Genomic DNA, 25,740 nt, shown 5'->3' on the forward strand with positions numbered 1-25,740 from the left:
TTTTTTTTTTTTTTTGAAGGTTCTGATTTATTCCTATGTGGGTATTGCAAATAAAAAAAAGAGCACACACTAAACATGTATGTACATTCACCATACTATTATGTATGCACACTCTAAGGTTAAAAAAAAGACACCCAAATTCTAGTTGTTTTTGGTTAAAATCCAGTTATTCAGATTTCAGAATTCTAGCAGGCTACTAGACCTCCTGCTGAAAGGGCGTTTCTTACCGTGATTACTGTAGATACAATAGCAAACCCCAGCAAACACTTCATATTTTCCCTTTCTGTGTCCAATTCTATGCTGAGGTCATGGGTATAGTCGTAATACAGCCACCATAAGACACCACAGACAACTGGAAAGCAAAACACCAGGGCAACTCAGCACATACGCATGGGGTAACCAACCCCCCCACAACCCCCAGCATGTGGACACACACGGGTGGCCTGGCTCGGGCAGTGGGCCCCACAGGCCCGGGGCTTTATGTGTCACAACTGACCCTCTGGAGGGGCTAGCCAGAGCCAGGGTAGCCTCCCCAAGGACCGCCCGGACCCACAGTGGCTTGTCTTTGGGAGGCACAGGGAGGCTATTCCAGAACACAGGTGTGTCCTGTCAGCCCCGCCTGCAGACGGGGCATGGGTGTGAGCACGGCGGAAAGTGCATGGACAGGGCAGTGAGGGGAATAGCACTGAAGTCCAAAGTCTAGAACTGCCCAATGAGCTCCACTGGTGCCAACCCCTGCGGGACCCGGGATGTCAGTGTGGCACTCGCAAGCCTGGGCGGATAGCCTGACATGGCAAATGCCCTCCGTTTAAGCATGATCTGCCACCTCCAACACCACCACGGTGACTAAAGGACGGTCACGTTGGTCTCTACTTGTCCTGGGCGGGAACAGGTCCATCACAAGCTGCTGTGCCTGTCCTCCAGCATGGCACGCCGTGCACCTGTGAGCCATGGGGCTCTAAGCTGCCGAGGGCAGAGCTGATTATTCAGGGGAATGAAACCCTACAGTCATACCAATTATTAAAAGTTCAAGTACCCCATGCCAGCGGGTACATAGCTGCTGCCTGGAACTTCCTGCATGCCCCTACCTCTCAACCTTTCCTGACAACCCCTGGATGGACCCACATTCCGGTGACAAAAGGGGAACCAGTGGGCACAGGGGAGGGTCTTAGGGACCCTGTCCCAGCTCAGGGCCTGAATCTTTTTAGACAGGTGGGAGCCTTTGCACGACAACTGTGGGGACCTACGTATCAATGGCTGATGTGAAAGTTCAGAAGACATTCTTTAAAAGCACGCATTCTTTCCAACAAGCCTTGGAGTTGTCTGTTAATGGTATGGCCACGAGGACTGCTGGACTGGCAGGCCTATCGGCATGGCAGCAGGGTGTAGCAGAGACCACAGACTGACATCAACTTTGCTGTGATCCGTGCGACACAAGCAAGTCCCTTTGTCCTCTCTGGCTCTGAGTTTTCTCGTATGCGAAATGCCAGGGTTGAATGAGAGACTCTCTGAAACCCATTTAGCTCAAGAATGCTAACTTTTAAGTTTCATACTTAATGGAAAGGCTTTTCGTTTAATCAAAAAGAAATCCATCAAGTAGAAATACTTACACAACAGTCCGGAAACAATCAGTGCAATGAAAATGTGAACCAGGAGGGTCGTGATGAATCGGAAGGCGAACGTCATGCCCAGAGACAAGGCTGAAAAATTAAGCAGCACATAGAAACCTCGACAGCACTCTCCCGGTGTGAGGGTGATGATGGCAGGGCTGTCCTGACTCCCAGAAGAGGGAGGGCTGAGGAGTTCCTTCCATCTCTAAACATCTTAGATATCTACTATACAAAATTACAAGACACACCCAGGGTGTATGAAGTGTATACAACTTCAGTCTGCTACAGTCAGCCAGTTTCTGAAGCCCTAGCATTCTTCTTGAATTAAAAAAAAAATTTTTTTTTGTTAATCAGGTCTTATTCCCAAATACCCAAAAAAAAATTTTTAAGAGTTTATTTATTTGAGAGAGCAAGAGAGAGAGAGAGCATGAGCAGGGGAAGGGGCAGAGGGAGAGGGAGAAGGACAAGCAGACTCCCCTCTGAGCCTGGAGCCCAATCCCAGACCATGACCTGAGCCTAAGTCAAATGCTTAAGTGACTGAGCCACCCAGACACCCCACAAAATGTTTTTTTTAAGTCCAAATGGTTTTTGTTTTTGTTTTTGTTTTTTACCATACTTAACTCTTTTGTCTTATTGACCTTATGTAAAGTTTTAACTTTAAATGTTCTCAGGTATTCTTATTAAATATGAAACATTAGTGCCTTTAGAAATGAACAATTTAAGGTTCTAATTTTTCGGTAAGCTGTATATGTAAAAAATCTGTATATTATTGTCCAGTACTTGGGGTTCTAAGCTTATGAATTTATTATGTTAAGCATTTCAGGGAATTTATATATACTATCTTATTTTTTTTTCTAAACAAGAAATCAGGATTACATATAGATATTTTGGTGTACTGGTTAAGAATGTGGGTTTGGGGATCAGAACACACCTGGGTTAAGTCTCAGCTCTGCCCCCTACTCTAGTCACCGAATGACTTTGGCCAAGTCACTTAACCTCTCTAAGCCTCAGTTTCCCCTCCTACAAACGGTGACAGGATTCTGATGAGGTTTTAATGAGTGAAGAGTAAGCACAAGGCTTGGCACTTTTGGGTCATAAGAAATCGGAAGTTACATAACAGTGATGAGTTAGGCATCCCCAAGCATTCAGGAATTAGTAACCCTTTGGTAATGAAATTATGGAAAACTCAATTTGTAAACTGGCAAAATCATGGCTGACCAAAGAATTTCTTTCTTTTCTTTTCTTTTTTCTTTTCTTTCTTTCTTTCTTTCCTTCTTTCCTTCTTTCCTTCCTTCCTTCCTTCAAGATTTTATTTATTTATTTGACAGAGATAGAGACAGCCAGCGAGAGAGGGATCACAAGCAGGGGTAGTGGGAGAGGAAGAAGCAGGCTCACAGCGGAGGAGCCTGATGTGGGGCTCGATCCCATAACGCCGGGATCACGCCCTGAGCTGAAGGCAAACGCTTAACCGCTGTGCCACCCAGGCGCCCCCAAAGAATTTCTTTCAACCAAAAGGTTGGGGAGCAGCCACTGGAGAAGGGGATAGATCGCAGGCCATTACTATTGCCCACAACGGCAGAATGTGTTAACTTGTTCAAAGACAAAGTTGACTCTTAAAGGGGTTCATCAAGTTGGAAGATAGCAAACAGGAAGTTAAAGGGTCAGGAATGGGGGTAGCCGCTTCCAGAAATGCCCAGAAGAGGCATGTCCTGGCTGGAGGTCTTGACCTGCCTACAACCCAAAGCAGGCCGCTGACTACATCAGGCCATTGCTGTCTGATGCTATTTCGCACGGATGCGCGTGCCCCCTTCTCCTGCTCACACAGCAGCCTTCTGACCTGGCCTGCCTATGAGGAGAGGGCATTCTGGCCAGAAGACACGCATTTCTGGTTCCCCTGCCAGTTGTACTTTCCATGGCCAAGTCGCAGACTGGCAATCTGCTTTCATCCTCACGCTGAGGACCCGGCTCTGGGACCTGGCCCCTATATTAAGGCAACCCACACTCAGTGAGGCCCCTTGGCAGAGAGCCAGCCGGTGTTGCCCTCATTCTATTGTCCACCCTCCCACCTGAACCTAAAACACTGAAAATATCTATGAAGAAAATATGTGAAGTTTTTATCTTTAGGTCAAGAGGCTAATTTCACTGTACAACAGTGTAAGCGTAGAAACTCTGGCATAGTCACTGTAAGAAAATTAACCGAAAATTACCGAATGCGAAGAGACACAGGCCGAGGATTTTGTCTCTTCCTGACATTATTCCACTTAGAATTCGACGGAGGATGTCGACATCATTTATCAAAACAGATGCAAACATGGAATAGCACTCAGGCGTTTGAGGGACGCAGCGGTTGAACAAGGGGAAAGACTTGCTAAAAAGGAAAGAACGAATGGCGAAGATGTTTATTTAATTACTTGACTTAAAAAAAATATGTTTATTTAAAATTCTCAACAACCACGAAAACGTAAGATCTGCAGTAATAAAAAGCAGCCCAGCATCCTGTTTGCAAAGCACACTTTGGAAAGCCAGGCGATGATCAGCGGATGCTCCGGGTGGGGAAGGATGACGGGGACCCAGGGAACCAGAAATCTACACTTGGAGGCGACATGTCTGACTCTCCTGTCTCGGCCCTTCTTAGACACAAACTACCAACTTCCACACAAGAGCTGCATGGCTTTAAGGAACTGTTAGACACGAGGGCTGGTCCGGTCGGAAGCTGTGTCCATGGAACGACCAGCTTTATTCTACTGCCCTGAACGAGGCGGAGAAGGCTGGAGAGGCTTGCTCTGAACAGCACGGGTACTTGCGAGTGACGAACGTACAAAGCTGTGGTTGATAACTGCCTTCGGCAGGTGAAAAGGCTGACATTTGGGGGCCTCATCCTGAAATTTTAAAAATGCCCAGGGATGTTCATCCTAATGACTCTTAAGGAGGCCACAAGCCCCTGCACAGGGTCCTGCCTTTCTTTCCTTCCTTGGGTCCCAGCAGTGGAAATCATTCCAACCCGAGAAGTGCCAAATTATCTGCCAAATTGCTAAAAACCAAGTACTTTTGGAAACGTGTGAGGATGAAGCATGGGAGACCCAAATGCAAACAGTATTACATTGTCGTGAGGAAAAGGATGGCTCTGAACGTTCAATGAACACAGCATAGAACATAAGGAAGGCTCTTTCTCAGGAAGTCACGACATCACAGAAAGAGTTCCTAAGTCACTGAAGAGTGATTCAAGAGGAGGGTAAGACAAATAAGCAGCTTTTCCCAAATTAAAATATTTGAAGGTGTAATACATTCACATGGCTCCAATTCTAAAAGGTACAATGCAATAAATAAGTAGTGAGAAACGGCCGTTTCTTTCTCTTTGAGGAAAAATACACGTCTTCTCAGGCAGCCCCTGTTTTGGTTTCTAGCATATCACTCTATTTTTTCTCTTTTTTAAGATTTACTTATTTTAGAGAGACAGCGTGCACGTGTGAGTGAGAAGGGAAGGGGTGGAGGAGAGGGAGAGGGCGAAAGAGAGAGAGAGAAGGAGAGAATCCTTAAGCAGGCTCCCTGCTGAGCATGGAGCCCGACACAGGGCTCGATCCCAGGACCCTGAGATCATGACCTGAACTGAAATCAAAAGTCGGCCACTTAACTGACTGAGCCACCCAGAAGCCCCTATCTTTTTTTTTTTTTTAAGTAAACTTCATGCCCAACATGGGGCTCAAACTCACAACCCTGAGATTAAGAGTCACATGCTCTACCTACTGAGCCAGCCAGGCGCCCCTCTACATATCATTTTAGAGACTTTTTTTTTTTAAGATTTTATTTATTTGACAGAGAGAGAATGAGAGAGCACAAGCATGGGGAGCAGCAGGCAGAGGGAGAAGCAGACTCCATGCTGAGCAGGGAACCTGATGCGGGGCTCGATCCCAGGACCTTCGGATCCTGACCTGAGCTGAAGGCAGACACTCAACCGACTGAACCACCCACGTGCCCCATTCTAGAGACTTTTTAAAACATGTGAATGTAATAGGAAATTTAAATGGAAGTTCACAGCTGAAGCTCAAAGATAATAGAAATTATACTTCAAAATGAGATACCAGACCCCACCATGCTGGGCTTGCCAGAAAAAAAAAGGTTAGAAAACTGGTTATTTTTAAACCCCTCCACCCACACTGAGGGTGTAAAAGGGTTGGGAGTTGGAGATTAAAACATTTTAGAAAATAAATTCCTAATTTTGGAGTAATTTTCAAGTTACAGAAAACTTGCAAAGATGTTACGGAGAATTCCTGTGTCTACCTCACTCACCTTCCCCTAACACCTTATATAACATAACCACAGTACATTTGTGAAAATTAAGAAATTAGCATTGGTACTGCACTATTAACTAAACTATAGTCTTTAGCTGGATTTTACCACTTTTCACTAAGGTGCTTTTTTTTTTCTCTTCCAGAATACAATCCAGGATGCCACGCTGCATTTAGTCGTCATGTCTCCTTTGGTCCATGACAATTGCTTAGGTTTTCTTTGTTTCCCATGACCTTGACACTTCTGAAGATTCACGGTCAGGCAGGTATTTGGTAAACCGTCCCTCGTGTTTTCTCATAACTAGACTGCAGTTACGGCTTTGGGGAAGAACACCACAGAGGTGAAGTGCTCTTCCCACAGAATCATACTGGGGAACGTGATAGCAACATGACATCACTGGTGAAGTCCACCTCGGTCACTTGGCTAAGGTGGTTGGTATCTGTCAGGTTTCTCCCCTGTCATGTTACTATTTTTCTAGATTCTCTGGGAGTGAGTCACTAAACCCAGCCCACTCAAGGGGAGGGAAATTAAGTGGGAAGTATCCACGTACATTATTTGGGATTCTTATGTAAAGATTTATCCCTCTGTGCCCTCCCACCATTTATTTATTCAATCATGGATATTTACTTTATTTGTTAGGTTATAATCTAGTATGACATTATTTATTCTATTGCTCAAATCATTCCAGCTTTGGCCACTAGGAGGTCTTTCAGGCTGGCTCCTGGCTAATTTCACTTTCTGGTTCCACAAGATTATACCACCCTTATGTCGTATTTTCCTTATCCAAGCCCTAAAATCGGTCATTTCTCCAAGGAGCCCTTGGAAAATGGTATTTAGACACTAGTATCTGGGTACTAGGTATGTTCATTGCTACTGGCGTGTTACTGATCCTAGGTCCTCTTATGATCAGAATGCTAACTAGTACCCCTGTGAGAAACAAACTTACTAACTAGAGCATGGTGCTTATATACAGTTATTTTTGTCCTTAGTTCACAGCAGTTAGTCACAAAACTGTTTTCCAAAGTTACTTAGGTCAGCTCCTTTCCTCTCTTCCCTCTTCAGTGAGGTTATGTCATATATTTGTATTAAGTTAAATTCATCTGTCATAGTCTACATTCTTGATACCTTGATTTTATTTTTTATTTGGATAAAGTTGGCTATGTACAGGTATTGATAGTACATTGAATCATGTAAAAGAGAAACACTAAATAGCTTTTCATTTGTTTGCTTTGTTTTTATTTTTTGAGAGAGAGAATTTTCATGTGAATCCACTCCTGTCCCCAAGGGAAAGAGGGTGAGAGATACCACTCCTAAGTCAGATGAGAAGCGTTTCCTAGAAAACTCAGAGGGCTTAGATGACCCCATGGGTTAAGGTCTGAGCCCTGAGAAGTAGAGGCTAGTGTCCTTGGTGTCCAAGACAGCCACATGGAAAATTGTGGGGCCCTTAGCAGAAAGAAGCTGTAAGTGGCTGCATAATGTCCCAGGACCAGGGAAGACTTAGCAAATGACCAGCCAGAGCAGAGATGCATTTGACCACATGAAGAACACTGCCCCTGAGAGAGTCAGAGTGGTGGGAAGTCTCCAACGAACCCAAAACGTGTCCATGGGAGAAAGCTGACTGGAACATCTCCCAAACCCAGAAAACTGGTACTAGTATCGGTCCAAAAAATTGCTCCTGTTCCCTCTTATGCCTCTTCCCTTTTGCTGTGCCAACGCTGAGAGTCAGAAGCCTGTTTTAGTAGACTGTGAGAGGAAGAGGTGAGGAGGAGGAGAGAGAGGACTGCAGCCCCCTTCCCTGACCAAAGCCTTCCCATCTGCTGCTGGCCCAAGCTGGGGGAGGGAGAAGTTTCAACTGTCAGTCAAGTCTGAAGTCTATTATATTGGGCTGAACATTTTAATTACTGAAGGGAAAGTATCCCTTACAATTTAAAGTGACTGAGTAATTACTACTTAAAAGTAACCAGAGCAGTCTCAGGAACCGTGTTTTCATTCAGGGACAGAGAAAAAACTAGTCCCACTGAATAAACTTAAAGAGACAGAAAGAAAGTAGAAAACAGAGAAAGAGAAATTATGAAAATAATCTCATTTAAAACTCCACCAAAGGGGCGCCTGGGTGGCTCAGTCGTTAAGCGTCTGCCTTTGGCTCAGGGCCTGATCCCAGGGTCCTGGGATTGAGCCTCGCATCAGGCTCCCTGCTCAGTGGGAGGCCTGCTTCTTCCTCTCCCACTCCCCCTGCTTGTGTTCCCTCTCTCACTGGCTGTCTGTCAAATAAATAAATAAAATTAAAAAAAATAATAATAAAAACAAAATAAAACTCCACCAAAAAAAAACCCCAAAACCTAAAAATTAACCAAGGAGGTGAAAGGCCTAATCTTTGAAAACTATAAAATATTGATGAAAGAAATTGAAGACAACACAAAAGGAAAGATATTCCATGCTCATGGACTGGAAGAATTAATATTGTTGAAATGTCCATACTACCCAAAGCAATCTATAGATTCAGTGCGATCCCTATCAAAATACCAATAGCAGTTTTCATAGAACTAGAACAAATAATCCTAAAGTGTGTATAGAGCCACAAAAGACCCTGAATAAGCCATAGCGATCTTGAGAAAGAAGAACAAAGCTGGAGGTATCACAATCCTAGATTTCAAGATATACTGCAAACGTGTGGTAATCCAAACAGTATGGTACTGGCACGAAAACAGGCACATGGATCAAGAGAACAGAGCAGAGAACCCAGAAATAAATCCACGCTTTTATGGTTAATTAATCTATGACGAAAGAGGGCAGAATATACAACAGAAAAAAGACAGTCTCTCAATCAGTGGTGCTGGGAAAACCGAACAGCTACATGCAGCAGAATGAAACTGGACCACTTTCTAAGACCACACACAAAAATAAACTCAAAATGGATTAAAGACCTAAAGGTGAGACACGAAATCATAAAACTGCTGAAAGAAAACATAGGCAGTAATTCCTCTGACATTGGCCTTAGCAACATTTTTCTAGATATGTCTCCTCAGTAAGGGAAACAAAAGCAAACATCAAGTACTGGGACTACATCAAATTAAAAAGCTTCTGCACAGCGAAGGAAACCATCATCAAAACAAGAAGGCAACCTACTGACTGGGATAAGGTATTTGCAAATAATGTATCTGATAGGGGGGTAGTATCCAAAATATATAAAGAACACCAAAAAAACCAAATAATCCAGTTAAAAATGGGCAGAAGACCTGAACAGAGAGTTTTCCAAAGAAGACATACAGATGGCACAAGACACAGGAAAAGATGCTCAACATCACTCAGCATCAGGGAAACACAAACCAAAATCACGGCGAACTAGTACCTTACCCCTGTCAGAACGGCCAGAATCAAAAGACAAGAAATAACACGTGTGGGCGAGGATGTGGAGAAAAAGGAACCCTCGTGCCCTGTTGGTGGGGATGGAAATAGATGCAGCCACTGTGAGAAACAGTATGGAGGTTCCTCACAAAATTTTAAATTGCCATATTATCCAGTAATTCCACTACTGGGTGTTTACTCCCCCAAAAACAAAAATGCTAATTTGAAAAGATATATACCCCTCTATGTTTTTGCAGCATTATTTACAACAGCCAAGGTATGGAAGCAGCCTGTGTCCATCCACAGACGGATAAAGAAGAGGCGGTACAGCTAAACAACGGACAATTACTCGGCATAGAAAGAATGACATCTTGCCAGCTGTGACGACATGGATGGACCTAGAGGGTATTACGCTAAGTGAAATAAGTCAGAGAAAGACAAATACCGTAGGATTTCACTTCTATGTGAAATCTAAAAAACAAAAAAAAGGAACAAAGGAACAAACCAAAAAGAGACTCATAAATACAGAAAACAAACTGATGGTTGTCAGAGGGTAGGTGGGTAGGGGGAGAGTGAAATGGATAAGGGGATCAAGAGGTACAAAAACCCAGTTATAAAATAAATAAGTCACGGGGATGAAAATAACAGCCTAGGGGATACAGTCGGGAATATTGGAATAACTCTGTTTGGTGATAGACGGTAGCTGTACTTCTCAGGGTGAGTGCTGAGTAATGTACGGAATGGCTGGGTCAGCTGTATACCTGAAGCTAATGGAACTATATGTGATACTTTAATAATAAAAAAAAAAATCTAAAAAAAAATTCCACACAAAAATAAAGTTGCTTTCTGACTACACCCTATAGGCTAGGTTTGATATAACAGTTACGCAAATATCGATATATATACACACGCACACTTGTATGTATATAAACCCCTAAATTACACTTAGTATATATCCTCCTTTTAATGCAAAATGTAGTATACAGCATACTGCTCTATAGCCTGTTTTCTTATTTAAATTAAAACACCTTGCCACTCTGTCCAGATCAGAATATAAGGGATTCCTTTTATTCTTACTGAAGTAAAATTTATATAGAGTGAAACGTACAGATCTTAAACAATTAGGGACCTTTGACAAATATAGATGTTCATGTAACCACCATCCCTTTCAAGGTATAGACCATTTCTATCATTCCAGAAAGTGCCCTCAAGCCCCCTTCTGATCAATCTCCAACCCATATAGGCACTATTAATCTGATTTCTAGAACTATAAACTACTTTTTTTAAAAAAGATTTTATTGGGGCACCTGGGTAGTGCAGGCGTTAAGCGTCTGCCTTCGGCTCAGGGTGTGATCCCGGCGTTCCGGGATCGAGTCCCGCATCGGGCTCCTCCGCTGGGAGCCTGCTTCTTCCTATCCCACTCCCCTGTTGTGTTCCCTCTCTCGCTGGCTGTCTCTCTGTCACATAAATAAATAAAATCTTTAAAAAAATAATAAAAAAATAAAAAAGATTTTATTTATTTGTGTGTGAGAGAGAGAGAGAACGCGTGCGCACAAGCAGGGGGAGTGGCAGGCAGAGGCAGAGGGAGAAGCAGGCTCCCCACTGAGCAGGGAGCCCGATATGGGGCTCGATCCCAGGACCCTGGGATCATGACTCGAGCCAAAGGCAGATGCTTAACGTACTGAGCCACCCAGTCACCCTTATAAACTACTTTGACTCTTGTATATTCCCATTTACTTTTTTTTTTTTAAAGATTTTATTTATTTATTTATTTGACAGAGATAGAGACAGCAAGAGAGGGAACACAAGCAGAGGGAGTGGGAGAGGAAGAAGCAGGCTCATAGCGGAAGAGCCTGATGTGGGGCTCGATCCCATAACGCCGGGATCACGCCCTGAGCCGAAGGCAGGCGCTCAACCGCTGTGCCACCCAGGCGCCCCTCCGTTTACTCTTTTGTGTCCAGCTTTCTCCTCTCAGCAGTGATGTATTACATCATTTTTTTTTTTACTAGATTATTCCTTTTATTTGTTGAGCGCTAGCCCCCTGTATGACTATAGCGCCATTTGCTCTTCTATTGCTTGCCATCCAAGTTGTTTCCAGTTTGGGGCTATTAAAAATAAAGCTGCTATCGAAATCTATATATGTCTTTTTATTGAGGCACATTTTCAATTCTTTTGAGTAAATACCTAAAAGTAGAATTGCTGGGCTGTATGGTAAATGTATGCTTAGCTTTATAAGAAACACGAAACTTTTCCCGAAGCGGCCACACCATTTACGTGCCCACTAGCAGAGCGTGAGAGCTCTAGTTGTCCCGCACTCTCACTAGCACTTGGTGGTGTTCATTTTTAAAATGGTAGCCCTGCCAGTAAGAGCACAGTGATATCTCCCTGTGGCTTTAATCTGCATTTTCCTGTTGGCTGACGTTGTGTGTCAACTATCCTTTCATGTTCATAGTGGCCGTCTGTAGCCCTTCCTTTGAGAGTGTCTGTTCAAGTCTCTTGCCCGCTTTTACTGCGCTGCTTGTCTTTTTGTTACTGAGTTGAAGCAGGGGGTCAGCAAGATTAGACCCACCACTTGCGCTGGTATCAGAAGCTTTACTGGAACACAGCGTGGCCCATTTGTTGATCTATTTTCTGCGGCTGCTTCTGCTCTAGACTGAGTTAAGCAGTTGCCACTGAGATTCTACCGTCCACAAAGCCTAAAATATTTACTATCTGATCCTTTACAGAAAAAGATCACAGACCCTGACTGAAAGGAATTCCTTATACATTCTGGATCTTAAGCATTTGTCATATATACGTATTGTCAATATTTTCTTCCAATCTGTTGTGGTGGTTTTTTTTTTTTTTTTACATTTTCTTAGTGGTGTCTTTAGATGAAGTTTTAAATTTTGATGAAATCCAGTGTATCCTTTTTTCCCCTTTTATGTATAGTGTCTTCTCAAAGAAATCTGCCCAAAGTTTTCTTCTAGAAGCTGTATAGTTTTAGCTCTATGTTTATTTTTTTTAAATTTTTTTAAAAAGATTTTATTTATTCATTTGAGAGAGAGAGAGACAGCCAGCGAGAGAGGGAACACAAGCAGGGGGAGTGGGAGAGGAAGAAGCAGGCTCCCAGCGGAAGAGCCCAATGAGGGGCTCGATCCCAGGACTCCAGGATCACGCCCTGAGCCGAAGGCAGACGCCCAACAACTGAGCCACCCAGGCGCCCCTAGCTCTATGTTTAGATCTTGGATCTATCTCCAATTGCTTTTTTTTTTTAAGATTTTATTTATTTGAGAGAGAGAATGAGTGAGAGAGAGCACAAGGCTGGGGGAGAGGCAGAGGCAGGGGGAGAAGCAGATTCCCTGCTGAGCAGGGAGCCCGATACGGGGCTGGATCCCAGGACTCTGGGATCATGACCTGAGCCAAAGGCAGACATTTAACTGACTGAGCCACCCAGGTGCCCCTTCCAATTACTTTCTGTATGTGGTACGAGGGAAGAGTCCTGGTACAAAATGACCAAGAGTCACTTTTTCCCTATGTCTTTCCACTTATTTCAGCACCATTTGTTGAAAAGACTTCTTTTACCCGATGAAATTACCTTGGTACTTTCATTAAAAATCAATTGACCATGGGGGTGCCTGAGTGGCTCAGTCAGTTAAGAGTCCAACTCTAGATCTCAGCTCAGGTCATGATCTTAGGGTGGTGACACTAGCTCTGCACTCAGCATGGAGCCTGTTTGAGATTCTCCCTCTCTCTCACTCTCTCTCTCTCTCTATCCCTCCCCACCCTGCTCTCGAGTCCTCGAGAGTTTCTCTCTCAAAAACAAAACAAAACAAAACAAAAAACAACTGACCGTGTACACGTAGTTCTATTTCTGGGCCCTCTATTCTGAGCCATTTATCTATGTGTTTATCTTCATTCCAATATTGCTGTTACTAGGAAACCACAGGCCCCAAATGAGTCCCCAAACTGGGGCTTAATACCTAATATAATTTCAACCTTTCCCAGAAATGTAATCTTAACCAGTCAGAGAAATTTTCTGATGGGTGCCAATGAGCCTGCTGCAAGAAGAGGACAGAAACTGCAAGATAGCTGCTCTTCTTATAAGGGGAAGCCACCTTGCCTGGAACAATCCTTCCCTTCGGCTAATAACTTTCTTGCCCTGCATTCTTTCCTATAAACACCTTCCATTTGTACAACTCCCCAGAGCTCCCCTCTACTTGCTGGGTGGGGTGCTGTCTGATTCATGAATCATTAAATAAAGCCAAGGAGATCTTCACATTGACTAGGTGGAATTGTTTTTTAAGATTTGGCGGCAGCGTAGGGATCTGAAGCTAACTTCTGACAGCACTTGGGGAAGAGAAACACAACTGCGGTGCCCTGTGAGGACTTCTGAGTTCACGGTTTTTCTCCCCATTTTCAAGGGCCATTTGGTGGGTTCCTCCCCGTTTCAGCTGTGCTCTTCGTGTTCGAGCTACTGGTCTAACTGGCTTTCCAGTCCAGGGTGGACACATCTGTCTGGCTCGAACAGAGCACCAGTCCTCAGCCCTTGGTTCAGTCTAGGGTTCCGCACTGGAATCCCTTCTCAGCTCCTGCCCACGGTCTCCCTGAACGGAGTCTGCTGGTTTAGTCCACACCGGGGATTGCTGGTGGCACGCACGGCCTTCTCTTGGCCAGTCCGCAGCGCCATGTTTTGGTGGCTGCTGGTTTGTTGAGATACACATTTGTCTTGTTTTATGTCACTAAAGGCCACTGACCGTGGGGATCTTGGAGGTCAAAACACTGCAAAAATTGGGTGGGCACGGGAGGGGCACTTAAGAGCTGTTAGAGCGCTTGCCATCTAACTCAGTCTCCTGCCTTAGGGTGCTTAGTCTCGGAACACTAGGTCACCTGCCAACCTCAAGAAAACTTGTGTGCAATGAGGCATGCAGTAAAACACAATCCCCAACCCAGCAGCAAGTCCCTCGGAGGTTTTAGTTCGGCTTTGGGGAACCCAAAGCCCTAATGGGATCCTTTGCCTCCAGAGGGCTGAGCGTGCCATGTTCCGGCGCTGTGCTCCCGCTTATTTTATGTCTAAGAACCACAGTCCCGGAACTTGCAGGTGTCCAGCGAGATAAAAAGGTTTACCAAAAATAACATGGAATTGCAATGGCCATTATGGGGAACATTCTAATCAGATGAGATCATTCATTTAAGAAGTGCACTTGAAAGCAAGTGAAACAGGATGGGGTACCTGTTTTAACTGGCGTGCAGGAGCCTTCAACCGGTTTCCAAATTCCAAAAGAGTTTCATTGGAAGATTCATTACAAAAAGGTAATGAAAAGAGACGAGAGGAACCTAGCGCTAGTCTCTAAGACTGCGTAACTCTCCCCGCTCCCCACCTTCTTGATTCAAGCACTCAGGCTAGTGAGCCTACTGAGCGATGCAACCGCCTTTCTGTTCTGAAGAGACTGTTAACAGTGACCTTTTGAAATAAGACCCTTCCAGGCTACTGGAAACCCTGCCCAGGTGTCTCTCAGCCCTTGGTCAAAGGTCGAACTAAGGGCCATAGTTAAAGCATCTCCTAAGCCCCGGGAGGAGCCTCAAGACTTCTTATAAACAGATTACCTTCTGAACCCAGAGAGTAGGGGCATAAAAATTCACATTTCTCTTCCTTTCCACGTATAGACCCATGGGTTATTGATTCTTTCTGTCCTGGGAATAACTATTTCCTTCTCGATCGTCTCCTTTTGGGTCTTGAGAACGAGGCTGGGCTTTCTTTGGGTCTGGGCACGTGCAGGCTGTCCTTCCTCTCCTCGCTATCTTTGACAGGGACTCTAGAGCTTGTGAAGATGCTGTCTTTTACTAACTCTCTTCCAGGATGCCACTTGGGTCTATAAGGTTAATACTGCCCCAAATAGTCACTGTTTGTCCTGGCTGGAACCTGACAAGGTATCTGAATGGACTTAACTCTAGAATCAGGAATTTGGTCAAATTGAAAGCTGATATTCAGAGCCTGAGAAGACTTTTTTTTTTTTTTTAGTTCTTCTCCAAGCTAAAGGTACCCCGAGGAAAGCTACTCCCGCAGGTGGATGGGTGTGTCAGTCCTTTGAGATCAGTCAGGTGGCAACCCCGTTCTCCGTGGGGTTGAACTCGGCTGTCCTGGTTTTACAATCTGTCCTGGTTTTGACCAGAGGTGCGGTTCCAGAAACAATTCAAAGACGGCCAGTCCTTCTTACCAATCCCCAAACCTCCCGTTTATCTCAAAACGCTGCTAAGTGTAAACCTTCTGGCTTTAAGGGGACGGAAGTCATACTAAGAGGCGCTTGTGGGTTTTTCCTGTGCGCTTACAATGTGCGTGTTCAGCGCTCTGTCTGGTGTTCTCAGGGGGCTTTTGCAGCCCATCTCGTTTTCTTATCAAGAAAAAAGGGGGTATGAAAAGGTCATTTGGAACTTGACTTGCCAAGGACAAATAACTTCTCTTCAGTGTCTTCTTCACAAATGTATATATATACTTTAAGATTTTATTTATTAGAGAGAGAGAGAGAGAACAAGCTGGGGGGAGTGGCAGGCAGAGGGAGAAGCAGACTCCCCGCTGAGCAAGAAGCCGGAAGTGGGACTTGATCCCAGGACCCCGGGGATCCCCGGGGTCATACCCCCAGCCAATGGTGGATGCTTAACCGACTGAGCCATCCACGCACCCTACAAATATATTTTTAAAAGCATTAGTCATCTAGACAGTTCAGCTTAACTTACTCCATCTACCGGAAAAACAACCTCAGATCCAACTTCTATAGCTAGTAAATTTTGTAACTTTTTCATGGCAGGTCATTTTAAATTAGAAGGTGTAAGTTTTCTGTGTCTCTGAATGTGTGTCAAATGAAACAGGACTTCAACTGCCTCCTCTCTTGACGTCAGTCTGTATTTTCTAACAGATTAAGGTCTTTCCACTTTATCTCTTAACTCAGGCAAAAGACCCTGCAGGCAAGACAGGCCACGTGGGAATGAAACTACCCCTCAAGCAATAAGGACTGCCAGGAGCCTGCAAGACCCCACGTGACTGACCCCCAAACAGTGACTGGCTTGACCTTTACTGACCACCTGCACCGACCCAACGACCTTTGTCCTACATTTTCCTTATATAAAACCAGGAAGTATTTTCAGCACTTTGGAGACCGACTTTGGGACCCTAATCCACTGCCGACCCGGTGTGGGTCTCACTGAAAGAAATCCCTTCCTGTTTCTCCACCCCGGTCTCTCCACCTTTGGGTTTTGTTGCTGGCGATGAGTGGCTGAATGCATGCATGCATATGTTGTAGTTCTATGGGATTTTATACCCCCAGACCGTATTGCTGAAATTAACCTGTGAAAGAGCTCTATTTATATGGCTTGAAGGCAAATGCTTGTTAGGTTTGGCCATTCTAAAACTCTCAGAAAGATAGAAACTAGACACTCAAATGTTTTTCAAGTTCATGTGATCTGGAAAAATATTTGATATGAAAGCAAATTTCAGACTGATGGTTTAATTAAAACAGACATCAAGATTCAATATAAAACTTTTATTCTACCTGAGTTTACTAGCCTAATAAATTCATGTGAATGCTTGTAAGATCTGTCAAAAAAAATAGCTTAGGGGCACCTGGGTGGCACAGCGGTTAAGCGTCTGCCTTCGGCTCAGGGCGTGATCCCGGCGTTATGGGATCGAGCCCCACATCAGGCTCCTCCGCTATGAGCCTGCTTCTTCCTCTCCCACTCCTCCTGCTTGTGTTCCCTCTCTCGCTGGCTGTCTCTATCTTTGTCAAATAAATAAATAAATAATCTTAAAAAAAAAAAAGCTTAATGCCTGACTTGGCCTAATGTTTAATGAAGTTTTTGTAGGTAATCTAACATAATTAAGGACAAGTAAATAGAAGTAATCAAGATAGACGTTTATAAATGAGCTTTTCAGCAATATTTATGCCTACTTAAGTAGCTTTCTCAAATTTTTTCTTTTTTGTAATCTAAAACCTTAAAGTTTTGCTGAGTTAGGTTAAATGATGAGTTAAGTTAAATTCATTAAATACCTCGATCATTTCCAAATAAGACCAAATAATACATTAATCGCTAAATATAGGTTTATCTACTTTTAGCTTCTCATCACAGAGAAATTAAAAGATATTTGTAGTTCCCTCTCTCGCTGCCTCTGTCAAATAAATAAAATCTTTAAAAAAATATTTGTATATGTTACAAATAAAATTTTATACAAATAAAAATTTGTATATGTTAATGCTATATGGGAAAATTTCAAAAGGCACATGCTTCTAGAACTTTTGAAATGTATTCATAAATTTGCAATTTTAAAGACTGGGCTATCAGTATGTTCTTGCTGCTGTAGGTGTGTTTCCCAGATGGGCTGAAGCTTTTTCCTGCTGTAAGGCTGACGTCCCCACAAAAGCAAAGAAATTGTTGGAAAATATGTTTCCCACTGGGTGTATATCTTCCCTGATCTCCAGTGATCAAAGCACCCACTGCACTGAGCAAATCATACAAACCTTAACAAAACTTTGCAAATGTTGTGGAATTCTCTCAGAAAACAACTTTCTACTGCTCCTGTCTCGTGCTAGTATGACCAGCTACCGCAAGTCTTTAAAGCCTTACGCTAAAGCCTACCATCAACAGGTTACACATGCTTTCCCTGACCCCCAAGTGCAGAGGCTCCTGTTGGTCCCAGTCTGGCACCTGGTGACTGGGTGTTTTGGAAACATCATTGTTAAAAAACAGCTCTTGAGCCCGGTGGGAAGGGACTCACCAAGTGCTCCTGACCACTGACACAGCTGTGAGACTAAAAGACACAGAGCCTTGAGGACACATCTCACAGCTAACAAAGGCTCCACCTGACATTGGTCCTGCGCACACACTGGATAAATTGAATTGAGGAGGAGGAGACGGAGCTGACCTCTGTTTGAGACACCAGATTCAGACTTCGTACTGTAAACGGAAAACCCCCCTTCCTTCTTTTCCTTTCCTTTACTCGGGCGCTGGCCTGGAAAGATAACACCTTCATCCGTATCTCCCTGGTCATTGCTAAGTGGGGGTAACCTCTCATTTCAGGCTAGGAGAAAATCTAACTGTAAATAAAACAAGACTTTTGACTGGTTGACTCCCCTTAATTTCCATTTTGAGTTAATTTACATTGACCTACCAAGGAGGGTTTCAGGATTCAGGATTCACTCCTGGCAGATCCTGATTTCCCTGGTTAGGGGTAAATGTAAATGAGGCTATGATTGAAAACTTTTCCTTAATTCACAAAATTACTGCAAAATCTGCTGTTAAAACAATAGCAGCCCAACACATTTCCTTAGACTCTCTAGCCAAAGTTGTCCTTGATATCAGAACAGTCCTTGGTTCTCTTGTACCTGAGCAAGGAGGTGTGTCTGCTGTGGCCAACACCAGGGGCTGTGCCTGGATTAACACCTTCTGGGGAAATTGAACCTCAATTACATAGAATCACAGAACGAAGCTCTTGGCTTAAAGGTGACTCCTTCTACAGGGTCTTGGGGGTATGGCTCTAAAGTGCACCCCAAATACTGGGATTTATCCTGTTTACAGTAATCATAATAATCTCCCTGGGGCACCCTATTCTCTCAAAAGCTTTACATCCAGGATCGTAGCCACTGTCCACAAAGCAAATGATCTCCCTAAGACTGGAATGTCTAAGGAACAATGACAATGACCCACTTAATGTAAGTCTGAAACCTGACCTGTGAATATCACAGAGGTTAAGCGAAAATGTCATGACCTATGGATACAGCACAACGGAACAACAAAACCCGCAAGAACGTCAGAGCAGTAGCTGAGCCTGGCACTAACGCCTTACATTCTGATCACGTCTCTCAGTTACTCGGAGAGTCTGATCAAAATGGGGTAATTGTTAAAAAGAAAACCACAGGCCCAAAATGGTGTCACTTTGACCAAGTTTCCAAACTCATTGCTTTTTCAACCCCCCCCCCCAATATAGTCTTAACCAGGCAGTTAGGAATTTTTCAATTAGCACCACAAGGCTGAGGTAATCAGCATGATAAGACCCCCTGCTCTCCCCCTCCGGGAAAGCCACTTGGCCTGGAACAAGCCCTCCCTTTTGCTGGTAACTTTCTATCCTGCCCTCCTTCCTATAAAAACCTGCGTTAAACTTCGCAGAGCTCTCCTCCACCTGCTGGATGGACGCGGTCTGATTTCGTGAGTCATTTAATAAAGTCAACTCGACCTTCAAATGTATTCCGTTGGAACTTTGTTTCTTAACACCACGTTGTCTTAATCACCACAACTTTATATAAAATCCAGTGGTATGAGCTAACTTTGTTCTTCAAGAATTGTGTGTGTGTGTGTGTGTGTGTGTGTGTGTGAGAGAGAGAGAGAGAGAGAGAGAGAGAGAGAGAGACTGACTCCGTCTTTAGTGTTTCTGTATTTTTTTTTTTAATAATGACTTGTCAATATCTAAAAAAAAATATGTTGGGGGCACTATGCTGAATCTGTAGGACAATTTGGGGAGAAATGACATCTTAACAATATTAAAACTTCCAATTCATGAATAAGGTATATCTCTCCACTTATTTTGGAGTTCTATAATTTCAGAAAGGTCTTAAAATTTTCAGTCAACATCTTCCATGTCTTCTGTTAAATTTATTCCTAGTTATTCTATAATATTTGATGCTGCTAAAGATGGACTTTAACAATGATTACCCTTGTTGCAATGTATAGAAACACAAGTTGACCTCATATCTTAAAATTTTGCTAAATTCACTTAGTAGCTACTTCGTAGACTCCTTTGGATTTTCTATATAAGCAATCAGGTCATCTGCAAATAAAGATGATTGCACTTTTGTATTTCTTTTCCTTCCTCTCCTTTGCAATTCCTAGGACCTCTATTACATTGCTGCATGTTAGTGGTCAGAGCAGACATCCCTGCTTTCCCCTCTCAACTTGGAGGGGAAAATATTCAATAGTTTACCGTTAAGTGTAACATTAATTGCAGATTTCTCATAGATGCTCTTTCTCAGACTGAGAACATTCTCAGCTATTCCTAGCTTGCTTGTCTTTTACCAAACAGACAGCTAAATAGTGTTACTTTACGTAAGCAGCCCCACTACTGACAGCCGCGTAGATGGTTTTCACTCTTCTGCTATTATGAACACTGCAGTGAATAATTCTGCACAAATGTCATTTCAGAGCAGTACAAATGTACCCATAGATTAAATTTCTGGAGGGGCGCCTGGGTGGCACAGCGGTTAAGCATCTGCCTTTGGCTCAGGGCGTGATCCTGGCGTTATGGGATCGAGCCCCACATCAGGCTCCTCTGCTATGAGCCTGCTTCTTCCTCTCCCACTCCTCCTGCTTGTGTTCCCTCTCTCGCTGGCTGTCTCTATCTCTGTCAAATAAATAAATAAAATCTTTAAAAAAATAAATAAATAAATAAATTTCTGGAGGTGGAGAGGTGCCTGGCTGGCTCAGTTGGAAGAGCATGTGACTCTAGATCTCAGGGTCGTGAGTTTCAGCCTCCCGTTGAGTGTAGAGATTAAATAAATAAGCTTTAAAAAAATGAATTTCTAGAAGCAGAGAAGCTTGATTTAAGGGTATATACATTCATCACTAGTGAATCCTGATGCATTGCCCTCCTTAGATCCTGCCTCACGAATGTATGAAAGGGTCAGTTTCCCTACACCTTTGCCAGTAGAGGACATTATTCAACTTTAGATGCTGTCATCTAACCATCAGAAGTGGGAAAACATTAGATTCTTACCTAGAATTTGCCCTATCATAAGGGAAGTCCAACCTCTTTCAATATGAACAACACTGTGCTTGTTCTTTGAAGCGTCTGTTCATATTTTTATCTCATTTTCATACCGAGATATTACTGGTCTTTCAAAAGTTGGATTAGCAAGATATTTTATAAGTTAGAGAAACTAATCCCTTTATATGAATTGCAACTTATTTGCCTATTAATTTTGCTTCTTGTGTTTTGTCAGGCAGAAATGCTTCTTTTTAATGTGGCCAAATTTACCTGTTTTTTATTTTATGTCTTCTGAGTTTTAAGTCATAGATAGAAGTCTTCCTTACTTTCAGGTTATAGAAGAATGCTCCCTTGGCTTCTAGTATTTTCTAGTTTCACTTTCTACATTAAAATCTTTAATCCATTTGGGGCGTCTAGGCGGCTCAGTCAGTCGTGCATGCATCTGAGTCCTGATTTCGGCTCAGGTCATGATCTCAGGGTTGTGGGATCGAGCCCTGTGTTGGGCTCCGCTGGGTGTGGCTTGTTTGAGATTCTCTCCCTCTCCCTCTGCCCTTCCTCCCTCTAAAAAACAAATTAATTTAAAAAAAACAAAATAAAATCTTTAATCCATTTGGAATTTATTCATTTAAGGCATGAGGCATAGACCCAGCTTTTCCCCTGGATGCCTGTCCAGTTGCCCCAACACTACTTGTTCAGTGGACTGTCATTTTGTCACTGATTCGAGATGCCACTTTTGTCATGTACTAAATTTTTTTTTTTAAGATTTTTTATTTATTTATTCGACAGAGATAGAGACAGCCAGCGAGAGAGGGAACATAAGCAGGGGGAGTGGGAGAGGAAGAAGCAGGCTTATAGCGGAGGAGCCTGATATGGGGCTCGATCCCATAACGCCAGCATCACGCCCTGAGCCGAAGGCAGACGCTTAACCGCTGTGCCACCCAGGCGCCCCATGTCATGTACTAAATTTCTGAAAACATTTGGGTCTATTCCTGGATTATCCAGTATCTTCTATTGATCTTTCTACACGTGAACTAGTACTGTCACCAGCTAGACCCCAAGACGTGACCTTTGTTGCTAGCCTGCTTGTACCCAATGACCCTTGTCCCACATTTTCCCCTAAACTCTTCTTTCCCGCTTATCTCTTAATTTAGGCAAAAGACCCGAGGGGCATAGCATCCTCTGGAAACCAAAACTGCCCCTCAAGCAATAATGACCCGCCCTGACTCTGGTCACCCAGACCAGTTTGAGCTTAACTCCACCTCACAGCTGTGCAGATGGACCATGGAGTGACCCACGGAGTGGCCCACAGCTACCTTTACCTCACCTAGTACTGAAATCTCCACGCAAAGAGCAGCACGAACCTCACTTCCAAAACATACAGTGTGTGTACCGGCGTATTTCCTCAAGACACATATGCGACCTGATGCCCGCCTCTACATACCGTGACAGGGCTTCCCTGTCGAAATATTCATCCTAACTGCAAATAAAAGGAACCCATCCACCCTTGCTCCGGGAGGCAGGGCTTTGGAAGTTACTCCTCATGACCTCCTTATTTGCGGCAAATAAAATTTCCTTTGGGCGACAAGTCACCTGGTGCAGTTTCTGTCTGTGACTCACCAGGGAGCAAACTCATGTTCGTTCATTACAGTATTTTAATTAAACTTTATAATATAATATGTTTTAAAAACTGAAAGGGCTAGTCTCTGTTGTTTTTCTCAGATTTTTTGGGGGGAGCTTTTTAAAATTTCCTTATAAATTTTAAAATCTGCTTATCTAGTTAGTGAAAAAAAATTCTGTGATTTGTTTTATTTGCGATCATGATAAATGCATAGCTCAATTTAGGGAGAAATGAGATCTTTAGAGTCTCAGTATGGCCATACTGTCAACGACACTGTCTTTCCACTTGTTTAACTTTTCCTTGTAGTTCAGGAACATATTACACTGTTCTTTTATGGTTCTTGTACATTTCTTATTAAATTTGTCTCTAGGCACTAAAGTACCTAGTTCATTTTTGTATTTTTTCTCACTGTTGTAAAAGCTGTCTTTTTAAAAATAAATGAATGCTGCAGATTTCAGTATTTTTTTTTTTAAAGATTTTTATTTATTTATTTGACAGAGATAGAGACAGCCAGCGAGAGCGGGAACACAAGCAGGGGGAGTGGGAGAGGAAGAAGCAGGCTCTCAGCGGAGGAGCCTGATGTGGGGCTCGATCCCATAACGCCGGGATCACGCCCTGAGCCGAAGGCAGACACTTAACCGCTGTGCCACCCAGGCGCCCCCAGATTTCAGTATATTGTGTTTCCTGCCACCTATGTAAGTTCTCTTATCATTTGTAGTTTTTCAGTTAACTTTCTTACTACCTGAGAGCAGTAATTTTTACCGCCCTCTCTAGGAGTTTTAAACCTCTAATTTCTTTTTCTTTTCTAATACAAAAACAGTCTTAACACCAATGAATCTGAATAGTTGCTAGAGCAAATGTTTTCTGAGCTTTCAGTTAGTATTTCTGAAAAATAAGGTCAGATGTAAATTTAATGTCATTTTGTTTTTCCCCAAACACAATTTTCTGTAAGACCTTAATTCTGTCAACATTGTTTGTTAAGTTGGTGCTTTTCAGGCATTTTATAACGTGTGCTGGTAAAGAATGGCCCATCTCAGCCCTGAGGGTGACACAGAGAAGCATGTCAAATGTGGGTCACCCCTGGTGTGTGGTTGACCAGTTGCCCGCTGAGCACTTCATTAGTTGGGGAGGGGATATGACTTTGGGCCACAGATTGTGGTTTCTTCCCCACTTCTGCTTTTCCTCTCCCCACCAGCAAAGCCACTCAAATTTGCAGGAAGTAATTCAAAGAGCTGACTGCATATTTAGATGGCCCTGCTGGAATTCCTCTCTGATCAAACAATGCAGTGACATGCATGGGCACCCACGTGGGAGGCTAGGACTAGAACTTACCGGATGGAAAAACACAAGCCTTTTAGATTTTAAATACACAGGGGGCTCAAAATACAATATTATGTTAAACTCCAAGGGAAAAAGATATGCTTGCTTGTTATCTTCTGCACTATTTTTTCACTGCTCTTAAAAACTCATACCTTGGGACACAAACCTTCTTGATATTCACCCACTGCTCTAAAAGGGTATGTTACACCTCACGTGATCGACAGAGGAAGAAGAAACAATTGGTTTAGTCAACAGAGGTATTTAGAAAACGTTCTTTGGCCCTATGGCCACACTTCTCATGATTTCAAGCTTTTACTCTTGGCACTGCTCTTTTATGATAAATATGATAATTTCCATCTTAAAACAAACTCTTGCTTGTGTAGGGAAAGGAAATGGAGCTCTCAAGGCTATTTCTCTCTCCCTAACTCTGTCCAAGAAAAGTCAATCAACAGGTTTGTCTTTCCATGAAAAGGTCTGCATTTCGGGGGTGAAAGGCCCAGGACAGGCGTGACAGGCAGAAAAACGGGGACCCTAGGACACAGGCTATGGGGCTTCCCCCACCCCCACCTTGGTGTGAGCCCAAGGAGGCCATTTGCCAGGCAAAATACAACCAATGCAGCCTTGACTATTGGCTTTGGATTACAGAAACGAATGTGGACACTGTTTGGGTTGGCATGCCAGCTCTCGCACTTGCTGCTTGGGCCGCCTCACCCCGTCCGTGCACCAGGCTTTACTAGGGATGAAAACAATGCCTATAGCACAGTGGTTTTGTGAGGTCCGGATGAATCAATACATGTCAAGATCTTCAAAAAGTACCTGGCAACTATCAAAACCTCAATAAATGTTCACCATTATCATCGACATCATCAAGATACAAGCTTCCCATGGAATTACAGCTGCCATTCCATTTATAATAAGAATTTATCCACCTCTGGTTAAGCTGTAACCTGAAAAAATTCCATTCTCTTTCAATTCCCTCTGCAGGCACAGTTACAAACTGTGTTCCTTAACAAAGTCCTTCTCAAAAGACAAATACCGTATGGCCTCACTGATATGTGGAATCTGAAACAGTCAATTTCACAGAAGCAGACAGTGAATGGTAGTAGCCAGGGTCTGGGGGAGAGGGGACAGGAAGCCAGCCAAAGGGCAGAAGGTTAAAACAAACGGACAAACAAAAAACCCTTCTCTCCAAGTGTTAAATAACTTAATTCACTACAACACTGCAGTTTATGTTTTTGGCATTCCTTATGTTTCCTTGAAGCACGTTAATGACATCTGACGAGACTCAGAATTTCTAAAATAAGACATAGAAATACACAATGGGTACTCTCCTCCGCAAATAATTCTCTCCTCTTTCAGTTACTTGTAACACAAAGTATTTATTTTAGAAAAGAATGCCAGGAGAACGGTTAACTAGATTTTTCCTCCTGTGGAGCTAAAATCTACCGAGTGTTGTGTTTTGTTTTAAGCACCGGCTAGATCAGCATTTTTCAAGCTGTACTTGCAACCCATTCGATTATGAAACAAACTACTGTCTTAAAAAAGTGAAATGGAGTTGGAACTATTAGTAAGAATCATACGCAGCAAGGGGAAAGCTTGTTGTTGTGAGAGTGCTATTTGTTTTATACTCCTAAGCATGGATAAAGGTGTGGGTCCACAGGACGGGGTGGCTGATAGAATAATTTCTTGCTGTTTGATCAACACCGTGCTGGACAGTTGGCATAATACCTTGTTCTACTTAAATTATCATTACTTCTCAGGGATTCTGCACAGAGGTCTCCTTCATTGCAAACATACTGACAACTTTTAAAAGAATGGTAATGCGAAATAAACCC

General features: G+C 43.2%; 1 protein-coding gene across 4 annotated transcripts in view; it reads right to left on the reverse strand.

Moving 5' to 3' along the window:
• Window positions 1-25,740, reverse strand: part of SLC44A3 (solute carrier family 44 member 3) — a 103,074-nt gene that overhangs the window by 69,031 nt on the left and 8,303 nt on the right. For all 4 annotated transcript variants that reach the window (XR_005834107.1, XM_040627005.1, XM_040627004.1 and 1 more), the window contains exons 6-8: window positions 3,818-3,978; window positions 1,611-1,700; window positions 228-352 (exon numbers count right to left, since the gene is read on the reverse strand). Coding sequence is in view for 3 of the 4 variants with exons in the window: in XM_040627005.1 (XP_040482939.1) it covers window positions 228-352; window positions 1,611-1,700; window positions 3,818-3,978 (376 nt within the window). In the remaining variant the exon portion in view is untranslated. The remainder of the gene's footprint in view (window positions 1-227; window positions 353-1,610; window positions 1,701-3,817; window positions 3,979-25,740) is intronic.

This window comes from Ursus maritimus, unplaced genomic scaffold (assembly GCF_017311325.1).
Source record: "Ursus maritimus isolate PB19 unplaced genomic scaffold, ASM1731132v1 scaffold_12, whole genome shotgun sequence".
NCBI lineage: Eukaryota > Metazoa > Chordata > Mammalia > Carnivora > Ursidae > Ursus > Ursus maritimus.